This window comes from Rhopilema esculentum, chromosome 2, assembly GCF_057945365.1.
Source record: "Rhopilema esculentum isolate cy_ngs chromosome 2, ASM5794536v1, whole genome shotgun sequence".
Taxonomy (NCBI): Eukaryota; Metazoa; Cnidaria; class Scyphozoa; order Rhizostomeae; family Rhizostomatidae; genus Rhopilema; species Rhopilema esculentum.
The window spans coordinates 1813025-1825761 of NC_142816.1; the positions used below are offsets into that span (position 1 = coordinate 1813025).

Here is a 12737-nt window from a genome sequence, read left to right on the forward strand (position 1 = left end):
CCCGGTTTGGAACTGTAAATATTGCTATCGACAAAAACTTCTCTTCTTGTCACTCCACCTTCATGAAACGTACAATTAGCTCCAGGCATAGCATACTTTATAACTTGATGATAAATTGTTAAACACATCATGTTAAAACGACGCGCAAATTAGAAGTTTGAACTCTACCGAGCGAAAGCTGTGCACTCATTTTGATCACGTGACATCATTAAAATGAAACAAAAAGTTAGACAAATGGGCTTCCAGACCAGAGGTTTTTCTATTGACTATGCTATAAGACAATTGTTGCTACTATTCCATATACAGTACTGTATCATGGATCAATTATTGATGGGCTTTTGGCAACATTGGTACACTAATAATTATTTAGAATGAAGAACAGACCAGATTTTCTGATAATCAAAAAAAATATCTACTTTGTAGAAATTAAGAACCTAACTAAGAACCTACTTAGCCTAAACTGTCAAAAAGTACCCCATAACAGAAGAACCTGTTTTGCCAAACTCTGAAAAAAATTGGTTCTTACACGCGGGTTTTTACCGTATATGGAAGTGTTCTAAGCCAAAGAAGAAAGAGTGTCTATTAAGTGTTTCCAGAACCCCGTCAAGCTATTCATAGATAGAGCGAGTAGCAAGCACATACAAATTCAAATAAATTTTGTTTCCCAATTTCTTATTAAACGCATTCAAGTTTATTTATGATACTCTTGTTACGTTTGATAAATTCAATTCTTGAAATAGAATCCACTACTTTATGTGGCCCTAGATCTCGAGGCCCTATCAATATGCTAACTTAATCTGTTCATTTTTTCTACGTACAATTGAATCTCAAATTTATGGTTACATTGTTTCCTCGTGTTGAGCGTCATGAAATCAAGTTTCGCCATTATTCTTTTGTTACACACTTTGAGTATATACGTTGCGATTCAGTTTGAATCACACATGCCTCTCCCGTTTACATCCCACAATCAGGGACGCTGGAACGACCAAGAGGCAAAGGGGCAGGCTTGATTAGAAGGGCATTTGAAACATAATTCCCAGCTACTAACAATTCTTTCGTAACTGTCGTTTTGTTTCGATATGCCGTAAGTAAGTTGAAAATCGGCTAGCTTTTGGCATAAGAAATTTCTTTACATGTTTTGAGAAATGTTGGCTTGACTAAGAGAGTAAATTCAGAATTTGATATGAATCTTTTGATAACAGCAATTAGCTGACATCGAGGGCATTTCTATGAAGAGGGCACATTGTCCTCCTTGCCCTATCTAGTCAAAAAGCAACAGGGGTGATTGATCTCCGAGCCCGTCTCTCCAGCGTCCCTACCTACAGTCCCTCAAATCTTCCTGACCTGGCAACATTATCAAATATTAAAGTTTACTGCGTGAGGTCCACAAGTGTATAACGGCTGTTTCAAACTTCACAATCTTTTATAAATCATTTGGCTAAAATGTATTCAAGACGAAAATATAAATCTGGAGCTTTCAAGAGAGCAGTAAAGAAACGAAAAATTAAAGCTACTCATTCCAATACATGGAAAATAGCAACATAGCAGTTATCAATTACAGAAAATAGCAATTACAGAAGCTCGCCTCATCTTTTAACTGGAATATCTCCTGCACAGTTGTTGTTCAACAGAACAATAAGAGCAAAGATACCACATTTACCAGAAAGTCAAGTCCCAATAAACAAGCAGAGAGACTTAGCAGGAAAGAAGAAGAAAATCAAACAGAAAGTTAAAGAGTATTATGACAAGAGAGATCATACAAAGAATTCAGAAATAAAGATAGGAGACCAAGTCCTTGTAAGACAACAAAAGAAGAATAGCTTCACAAGCCGGTACAGTACAAATCCATACATTGTAACAGAAATCAAAGGCTCCAGAGTCACTGCTCAAAATCGAGATCACAAAATTACAAGAAACAAATCGTTTTTTAAAGTATTCAAAGGAGCAGCAAATATTAAAGACAACGGCTCAGAGGACAGTGAAAGTGAAGATGAATTCAATGAACAGAATAATGAACGGAACCAGGAAAAAGAACAACCTGCATTTAGATATCCAGCACGAAACAGGATGATGACAAACTTTTACGGAACAGCTGTTCAATATAATCACATAATATTTGTTTTGTTTTTGCTTATATTCCATCCCGAGAAAAGACATTCCGAAGAAAGGGAGAGATGATATATTGTGATATGGACACCCTATGACTCCTTATTACCTTAGTCCCTTCAAATTTAGTCTACCTTCAATATTGGCTCCCTTTAATTTTCGCCCCTTTAGTTTCGCCCCCTTTTGTGCACATGTTCGCCCCTTTAATTTTCGCCCCCAAACCCTTTAAATTTCAAAGCATTGACTTAATCAGTTTCCAAGCAATGAACGTTTATGCAGGGGCGTAACTTGGCCGATAGGTTTGGGGGGGTGACAAGGGTTTCTGCCCTGCGAAAATGAGTGGTGCCCTGTAGACCTCGTAGCAAAGGTTTGTCTATAGGTTATTAGTGAAAGCTTTACCAGTGTAAATTTGTCTTTACCAAGAACAAACTTCTAAGCAATAAAAACAAACTTGAAACTTCATTGATTATGAAATATCTATTTTTTTTCATGAGCGCAAATTATATGTAAAATTTGAATTCCCCCTTTGTAATAAAGCTTGTATTTCATGGCATATGAAGTTTAGTGAGGGAGGAGGACCCACCATGGTTGGGTCCGACGTGAAGAAAAATTTAGAAATTATACCTTGTAAAAGGGCTAAAAAGCATCTCCCAGACTAAAATTTAGCAAAATACTATACTGCTAAAAAACTGATTATTATCTATTGGAAAAATAGGGAGGGGGATGGTATGCTAAAACTCTAGTGATAGACGTTGTGGAAGGAAAGAAATGGTAACCTTTCGTTTCAGATTGCACAAAGTTGTGAATGACAGAGCAATGTTGTTTTGATTGGGAGAATTTTATTTCCTGAACCATATTGACTATGCCTGAACAGAAATGTGGAGTTTCTTATCTCGAGAAGGCCATGTTTACACTTCCAAAATGAAAACATTGCAATGATACAGACAGTGATTCACTGAATTAATGCAAATAAAAGAAAAATAATAAAAAATATACGTGAATAAGTTAGCAATTAGATCAAACAAAATCGGCATCTTAAACGTTTATTCTCTTTTTATTTCATACACTGTCAAACAGTTATAGAGAAAATGATAAAAAATTCTTATCTTGACGAAAGTGGGGGCCTTCAACCCCCTATTCCCCCCAGTGGCACCGTACCTGTCATGAAAATAATTTACAACTTAAATTAATTTGTGTGGACTCAACCTTGCCCTCATAAACTTATGCATCAATCATTGCATCCATTGGCTATGACTTTCGGTAAGGAATGCTTTCGCTCTGCTAATAACTGAGCTCTTCCTGACATACCTGTTCCGTTCTCTAAAATGCAATGTCAGGGAGGGAGGTTTATAAAAAATATAAAATTTCCATTTCAAAATTCGTCAACGGCCCTTTTCGAACTCCAGAGGTGGCACTTCTGCGTGGTAATAAAGCTCTTCTTGGCGACCTGCGAAATCTTCGATTGCCCTGCGAAATCGGCTATTTTTAAGATTGGGGGGTGTCACACCCCCCCAAACCCTCCCCCCCCCGGTATTTTCGCCCCTGCGTTCATGCGGCATGGAACTACACTGGGGCCTCTGAAAAATCTATTTTTGCTTGGAAACTTTTTGCTGAAAATTCGCTTTTGCCATTTTTTCTTGAATTATGGAGGCGCTTTAGAAGGTCGTGTATGAGACAACAAGTATAGAAGATCGCCAATTCCTAAAGGTGGACTCGAAATACCGATTGTACTAATCGTTAATAAGGATAAGGCGCAAAGTTCTGTCTTCAATCGAATGAAAGAATATCTGCAAGACTACTATACTGAGCCAGAGAAGATTATAGTATCTCCTGACCAAACTGAAGCCGAGGAGAGATTGGCCACTGATGATTTGGACGAATATGGCCCTGAACATGGCGTTTCTTTAAGCATTTCTACACAGTGAGAATATAATAATAAACACAAACCTGTCCCAAGTGCAATAAACCGAACCACTTTCAATCAGTTTGTAGGAGCTCAAATTTCTCGAAGCAGGAACAAAGACGTCCTGCACATTCACGCAAAACACTTGCAGCAGTGAGACCTTTATTGTTGGCGAGATGAGATCTCACTCCTATTGTTTGAGACAAAAGGCTTAATGATTTGTTCGAGCCAATCAACGTCGAGGGGCAGGTACGCATGCGTATTCTAACGAATTATCCCTACAAAATCCCGGCCCATCCTCAATACCAAAAGCCAGGGAACACAACGAGATCTCGCAAACATGTCGAGAACAGTAATTTTAGTAATTTCTGAAGAGTTTTACGCATATATTTTAGCACGTATTTAGGGTTTCCTTGGCACTTTTTGTAGATGTGGTCAAAAGGGGAAGATCAAAATTCCAAGCTCTCCGCCTTAAAAATTTGAATAATTGAATTGAAGGTACATTGTCTGTTGTTTTAGTTGCCTTGGTCTTGCTCTAGTGTCGGAGGTCAGTTAAACGCATTCAAGTTTATTTATGATACTCTTTTTACGTTTGATAAAGTCAATTCTTGAAATAGAATCCACTACTTTATGTGGCCCTAGATCTCGAGGCCCTATTAATATGCCAACCTAATCTGTTCATTGTTTCTACGTACAATTGAATCTCAAATTTATAGTAAAATTGTTTCCTCGTGTTGAGCGTCATAGAATCAAGTTTCGCCATTATTCTTTTGTTACACACTCTGAGTATATACGTTGCGATTCAGTTTGAATCACACATGCCTCTTCCGTTTACATCCCACAATCAGGGACGCTGGAACGACCAAGAGGCAAAGGGGCAGGCTTGATTAAAAGGGCATTTGAAACATAATTCCCAGCTGCTAACAATTCTTTCGTAACTGTCGTTTTGTTTCGATATGCCGTAAGTAAGTTGAAAATCGGCTAGCTTTTGGCATAAGAAATTTCTTTACATGTTTTGAGAAATGTTGGCTTGACTAAGAGAGTACATTCAGAATTTGATATGAATCTTTTGATAACAGCAATTAGCTGACATCGAGGGGATTTCTATGAAGAGGGCACATTGTCCTCCTTGCCCTATCTAGTCAAAAAGCAACAGGGGTGATTGATCTCCGAGCCCGATTCTCCAGCGTCCCTGCCTACAGTCCCTCAAATCTTCCTGACCTGGCAACATTATCAAATATTAAAGTTTACTGCGTGAGGTCCACAAGTGTATAACGGCAGTTTCAAACTTCACAATCTTTTATAAATCATTTGGCTAAAATGTATTCAAGACGAAAATATAAATCTGGAGCTTTCAAGAGAGCAGTAAAGAAACGAAAATTTAAAGCTACTCATTCCAAAACATGGAAAATAGCAACAAAGCAATTATCAATTACAGAAAATAGCAATTACAGAAGCTCGCCTCATCTTTTAACTGGAATATCTCCTGCACAGTTGTTGTTCAACAGAACAATAAGAGCAAAGATACCACATTTACCAGAAAGTCAAGTCCCAATAAACAAGCAGAGAGACTTAGCAGGAAAGGAGAAGAAAATCAAACAGAAAGCTAAAGAGTATTATGACAAGAGAGATCATACAAAGAATTCAGAAATAAAGATAGGAGACCAAGTCCTTGTAAGACAACAAAAGAAGAATAGCTTCACAAGCCGGTACAGTACAAATCCATACATTGTAACAGAAATCAAAGGCTCCAGAGTCACTGCTCAAAATCGAAATCACAAAATTACAATAAACAAATCGTTTTTTAAAGTATTCAAAGGAGCAGCAAATATTAAAGACAACGGCTCAGAGGACAGTGAAAGTGAAGATGAATTCAATGAACAGAATAATGAACGGAACCAGGAAAAAGAACAACCTGCATTTAGATATCCAGCACGAAACAGGATGATGACAAACTTTTACGGAACAGCTGTTCAATATAATCACATAATATTTGTTTTGTTTTTGCTTATATTCCATCCCGAGAAAAGACATTCCGAAGAAAGGGAGAGATGATATATTGTGATATGGACACCCTATGACTCCTTATTACCTTAGTCCCTTCAAATTTAGTCTACCTTCAATATTGGCTCCCTTTAATTTTCGCCCCTTTAGTTTCGCCCCCTTTTGTGCACATGTTCGCCCCTTTAATTTTCGCCCCCAAACCCTTTAAATTTCAAAGCTTTGACTTAATCAGTTTCCAAGCAATGAACGTTTATGCAGGGGCGTAACTTGGCCGATAGGTTTGGGGGGGTGAAAAGGGTTTCTGCCCTGCGAAAATGAGTGGTGCCCTGTAGACCTCGTAGCAAAGGTTTGTCTATAGGTTATTAGTGAAAGCTTTACCAGTGTACACTGGTCTTTACCAAGGACAAACTTCTAAGCAATAGAAACAAACTTGAAACTTCATTGATTATGAAATATCTATTTTTTTCATGAGCGCAAATTATATGTAAAATTTGAATTTCCCCTTTGTAATAAAGCTTGTATTTCATGGCATATGAAGTTTAGTGAGGGAGGAGGACCCACCATGGTTGGGTCCGACGTGAAGAAAACAGTGGTGGCGCTAGGTTTCCTCCGACAAAGGGGCTAGCACTTCCGACGGAGGGGCTAATTTTTTTAGAGAACGATAGGGCTAGGGGGCGACAAGGAATTGTAAGGGTACTGGAGACCGAAGGCGAGCGTTGCGAGCCGAAAATTCGGGGGGTCCGGGGGTACTCCCCCGGGAAAATTTTGGTGGCTACACCCATTAGATTGGCTAAAAATGCTATCAAAATGGTGTAATCGTGTTTTTTACTACGTTTTTTGACATATTACTAAGGGCACGTTTGCCCCCTCCCTTGCCCCTCCTAGCAAAGGGCAGGAGGGGCGCTTGCCCCCCCGCGCCCCCCTTCTCCGGCGTCCCTGGAAATTTTTTTTGAAAGCTGCCTCTAGATAAGCTTAAAACTACTCTAAATCTTTACAACTCATCAAACGTTGCCAATTCAAGTAGGGCCTATCTTTGGAAAGTATGAATTTAAATAAAAAGCAACCAACTGAACTTAAGGAAAACTGGAACACAACGTAACTTTATAGGAACAGACCTAAGCGGTGGAATACGCACTTCTACATATCGAAAATTCAAGTCCAAGAATCAAAATTGTTTCACAGAGCAATTCTACTCTTCGGGAACTTAGCCTTAAATCTGTCTACTACTGAGTCCAAGTCAAGAGCACTTCCACGGGCACGATGAATACCTAGCATCATCAGACTGTCTAGACGCTCGTCCTTCATAAGTGAGCGCAGATCACTCTTGATGAGGCGCATAGAGCTGAAGCTGCGTTCACATTCGGCTGAAGAGACTGGCAAAGTGCATGCGATGGATACAAGCCGGTGCAGCTCAAAGAAAGCTTCATTTAGCTTTTCCAAGTGTGCCTCTAGTTGCAGAAGTGTGCTTGGGCGGTGTTTTTCTTCTTTTCTTGAGAGCATATATTTAAATGTGGCAATTTCACTGCGTAGTGCACCAATTTCAGACTGAAAAAGCTCAGCAAAATTGACAAGAGTTGTTGGGTCCAAGTAGCTTTTCGACTTGGGGGCCAATGCAGTTATGCCTTTCATGATCTTTATGTTTTTTTCGTCAAACCGCTTGCAAAGTTCTGCAGTTGTTCTGTTTAGTATTTCTTTGACATTTTGTACGTAGCCATCAAACCCGCTTGCTACTTGAGGCTCTGAAGATGCTTCCACAACAAACTCTCGAAGAGAAGCAGGCGTTGCCCTCTTTCTTGGTGGTCTTTTTTCTTCCGGCAATTCCAAGCGATCCGCTGCTTCTTCGGCAGTATCCCAGAACTCTTGAATCTTATCCCTGCTTTGACAGTCATCCAGTTCATCTTTCAATGTTGCAATGAGATCAATGGCTTGACTCAAATCATTGGAGGGTTTCTGCAACATGTCAGACGCAAATTTGGCTTTGTTCAAGACGTGTCGGATGGCAAACAGGTATCTCACAAATTTCCTGTCAATCTGCAGAAGATAACCAGTAGCTTCTGTTCTGCGACCGGGGTTCGTATCTGTGTCAATCACATCCTGCAGGACTTCCACCAAGATATCCAACCGCTCCCAGAAAACATTGAATTGCTTCGCCTGGCAAGACCATCTCGTGTCAGAAACTTTTCCAATTTCCATCACATGAACCTTGTGATCCTCTTGGACCTTTACCCATCGTACATGAACGGTGCTGCTGCTCAGAAAAGAATGCAGGCTTCTGAATAGCGATATCATGTCTGCCACACAACTGATTGATTTCACAACATCGACGATCACAAGGTTCAATCGATGACAAAAGCAATGGACGTAGTAAGCCATTTCAGCACCGGTTTTCAGAGGAAGTTTCCTTTGAACGCCATTCAGGTGACCAGAAACAACAGAAGCTCCATCGTAGCCTTGCCCCACGCATGCTTTCATGTTGGCTTCGATGCGTTGCAATCGTTCAATTATTGTGTCTGAAAGACCATCTGCATCTAAACTTTGCGCCTCAGCAATGCCAATAAATTCCTCATGTATGGCATTCTCGTAGCAGTAACGGACTGCAACAACAAGCTGCTCTTTTTTGCTTCTATCTTTAGACTCATCTGAAAGGACGGTAAAATACTGAGCCTTATTGAGCTCACTTTTTATTTGCTCAAGAACCATGTCTTTCATAATGTCTAAGATGGCATTCTGTACGCTGTGGTGAGTATACTTTGCATTTTTCGGGCCAGTGCGGATTTTGTCAGCAACAACTGGGTCATGCCTTGCAAGAAGACCAAGTATCGCAAGAAAATTACCACAAGAAGGTCCATAGTCTAGAGCTTCTTTATTTATATCGGCAACACGAAATGAACCTCCAGTCTCACGTTGGGCAATCTTCCGCTGAGCAGTGAGAAGCAGGACTTCGCAAATCACTCGCATGTAATGCCTGTTGTCTTTAACCAGTTTCGAATAAGCGGCATCATGAAGTGTGGCAATGGTCTGAAAATTTCCAGACTTAACGTTTTCATAGTGCGCTTTAGCAGCTACACTTTGGGCATGAAGATGGCTGGTTTGATGTTGCAAGAGTTTGTTATCATTCACTTTGGTGCCATAGCATCTTTTCCAATTGCGCAAGCCTTGACTAACAAACGCTGGATCCTTCCGATTCTCTGAAAAATTACGACAGTGGAAACAGAAGATGGCATCCTCCATTTGCGAATACTCAATCCAGGGATACTTTTCATACAGCAAAGGTGTGAATGCGCGATGCTGATTGCCAATCAAATGTGTAGGGAAGGAAATATTACGAGGCTGCACAGGTCCGCCGTCTTTGGTTGAGGATATGTCCTTGGGGCCAGCGACGGATAGTGTAAGTTGCGGTCCTCTCGAATCTCCTTGAAGTGCTAAAACGAAAAAAATTATCCATCACACTTTGCAAACTTTTTTCCTGTTAAGTTCTTGGCAGTGCCCTATTTTATATCTGAGAAGTGCCTCTTTTCATTGTTTTAGACTTTTCTTTGAGCTTTAGTGCGAAAGAGGCTATGGGAGCCAAAGTGGCTGCTTATATGCAAAACTTTTCCGGGCGAGCATGCCCCCGTGCCCTTCTAGCAGGGTTTGCCTTCGTCTTAATTACATACCAAGGTGCCCTTTTTTCACGCGCCCTTCCACTTTTTAGTACCCCCCTACGCCGCTGGTTAATGGAGAGTTACGATTATATCTGATAGCTAGTTAGTATACCTTCGGCTGATAATCCTGCAGGATCAACTTCATCTTCCAACTCGAGTTCCAACTGTTCCAAATTTTCCTCGATATCCTCGTTGCTGTCGCTTTCATTTGCTGCTTCCACAATGTCCGACATCGACTGTTCGGCTTCCGAAATGGTGACGTAGTTGTCAGCATCTACATTCGTGACTTCGGGGTCCAAGCTAGAAGTTGTACCTGGAAGTTTAAACAAATGATTTACTACCCTGTTTTACATGTGTGAAAAAGATTATAATATCTCCTGGGAGATGGACAAAAAGGCATTTTTACTAATCAATCTTTTGTGACTCTTAATATCAAAATCATCCAAAAAATTATTTTTATTTGTAAATAAAACGAAGAAATTTATACGTCTAACAAGGTTTATTCCTCATCCAGTCATAGCCAGGTATATTTGTTTAAATATGTCGCAGTCGCAGTGAAATCCCATATTATATAGGTCCGAAAATAAGAAACTTTTAATTTCTGGAGAGCTAGGTTTCCTATAAAAATACACGTTTTTTTCTTAATAAGGAACTTGTTTATAAAAAAAACTAGAAGGATTTATCGTAAATAGTAATAGATGGTTTCCCTTAAAAATAGTAAAAAATAAGAAATTTGGAAACTATTAGTACTCTGGGCTTGAGTCAAGTTTCTTATAAATAAAAAAACGTGTACGTAGAAGCAAAACACTACAAATATGTATGGTTGGGATGGGGTAAAATGGCTTAGCTACTACGTAAATGAGTTTGATTGTTTTTATGGCTGAAGCCCTTTGCTAAGTGTTTTTCCTCGTATTAAAAGGACTTAAATATTAAAACGTATAACATACCACGTTCGATTTGCTCTTCGTCTTGAATTTTCGAAATTTCAACTTCTTGTTCTTCGGGGTCTTCTGTTGTTCTTTCAGTTTCAAAATCATTAACCTTTCGTTTCTTTGGAAAAGTACCGCCTTTTGATTGAAAAAATGTTTTTATTTTTCTCTGCTGCGAGTCCGTTTCAACTATTGCCGTCGTAGGAGCAGTCCTTCCCATTGCAGCCAAATCTTTGTGCTTGGACTTCGTGTGGCGGGCAGCGTAATCATTGTTAAATACGTCATTACATATACTACATCTAACACTGAAACGGGTAACATTTGTTGCCATATCGCTATCGCACAAAAATATTCCGATGTTGTAGGTTGGTTATAGCAAGCAAGATTTGGACGAACTGCACTATCCATAACATAAGATCAAATTTAACAGCATGCGGAAAACACCTGGTACTGAACATCTAAACAACCAATTCAAACTTCTTATAACAGATTATTATTTACCATGAAATTGATGTGTCGATGAGTTGTTTTGGGATGAGCTTCCTGAATTCTGATAACAGTCCTTTTAGAAATTTCTATTTCCGCCAAAACTTAAAAAATTCGCTCCGACAAAAAAAATTCAAGCATAATTTATCTTCCGACGGAGGGGCTAGCCTCCTCCGACGGGGGGGCTGTAGCCCCCCCTGCCCCCCCTCTGGCGCCACCACTGGAAGAAAAATTTAGAAATTATACCTTGTAAAAGGGCTAAAAAGCATCTCCCAGACTAAAATTTAGCAAAATACTATACTGCTAAAAAACTGATTATTATCTATTGGAAAAATAGGGAGGGGGGATGGTATGCTAAAACTCTAGTGATAGACGTTGTGGAAGGAAAGAAATGGTAACCTTTCGTTTCAGATTGCACAAAGTTGTGAATGACAGAGCAATGTTGTTTTGATTGGGAGAATTTTATTTCCTGAACCATATTGACTATGCCTGAACAGAAATGTGGAGTTTCTTATCTCGAGAAGGCCATGTTTACACTTCCAAAATGAAAACATTGCAATGATACAGACAGTGATTCACTGAATTAATGCAAATAAAAGAAAAATAATAAAAAATATACGTGAATAAGTTAGCAATTAGATCAAACAAAATCGGCATCTTAAACGTTTATTCTCTTTTTATTTCATACACTGTCAAACAGTTATAGAGAAAATGATAAAAAATTCTTATCTTGACGAAAGTGGGGGCCTTCAACCCCCTATTCCCCCCAGTGGCACCGTACCTGTCATGAAAATAATTTACAACTTAAATTAATTTGTGTGGACTCAACCTTGCCCTCATAAACTTATGCATCAATCATTGCATCCATTGGCTATGACTTTCGGTAAGGAATGCTTTCGCTCTGCTAATAACTGAGCTCTTCCTGACATACCTGTTCCGTTCTCTAAAATGCAATGTCAGGGAGGGAGGTTTATAAAAAATATAAAATTTCCATTTCAAAATTCGTCAACGGCCCTTTTCGAACTCCAGAGGTGGCACTTCTGCGTGGTAATAAAGCTCTTCTTGGCGACCTGCGAAATCTTCGATTGCCCTGCGAAATCGGCTATTTTTAAGATTGGGGGGTGTCACACCCCCCCAAACCCTCCCCCCCCGGTATTTTCGCCCCTGCGTTCATGCGGCATGGAACTACACTGGGGCCTCTGAAAAATCTATTTTTGCTTGGAAACTTTTTGCTGAAAATTCGCTTTTGCCATTTTTTCTTGAATTATGGAGGCGCTTTAGAAGGTCGTGTATGAGACAACAAGTATAGAAGATCGCCAATTCCTAAAGGTGGACTCGAAATACCGATTGTACTAATCGTTAATAAGGATAAGGCGCAAAGTTCTGTCTTCAATCGAATGAAAGAATATCTGCAAGACTACTATACTGAGCCAGAGAAGATTATAGTATCTCCTGACCAAACTGAAGCCGAGGAGAGATTGGCCACTGATGATTTGGACGAATATGGCCCTGAACATGGCGTTTCTTTAAGCATTTCTACACAGTGAGAATATAATAATAAACACAAACCTGTCCCAAGTGCAATAAACCGAACCACTTTCAATCAGTTTGTAGGAGCTCAAATTTCTCGAAGCAGGAACAAAGACGTCCTGCACATTCACGCAA

At 39.6% G+C, this 12737-nt stretch overlaps 1 protein-coding gene across 1 annotated transcript; it reads right to left on the reverse strand.

Moving 5' to 3' along the window:
• Positions 1-6605: 6605 nt before the first annotated feature.
• LOC148960553 (zinc finger MYM-type protein 1-like) lies at positions 6606-11311 on the reverse strand. The gene is made up of 3 exons (XM_089109193.1): positions 10605-11311; positions 9770-9970; positions 6606-9435 (listed from the first exon to the last, which is right to left on the reverse strand). Exons 1-3 carry the CDS (start codon positions 10915-10917, stop codon positions 7190-7192), a joined length of 2760 nt encoding a protein of 919 aa, XP_088965319.1. The 5' UTR covers positions 10918-11311; the 3' UTR covers positions 6606-7189.
• Positions 11312-12737: the final 1426 nt, after the last annotated feature.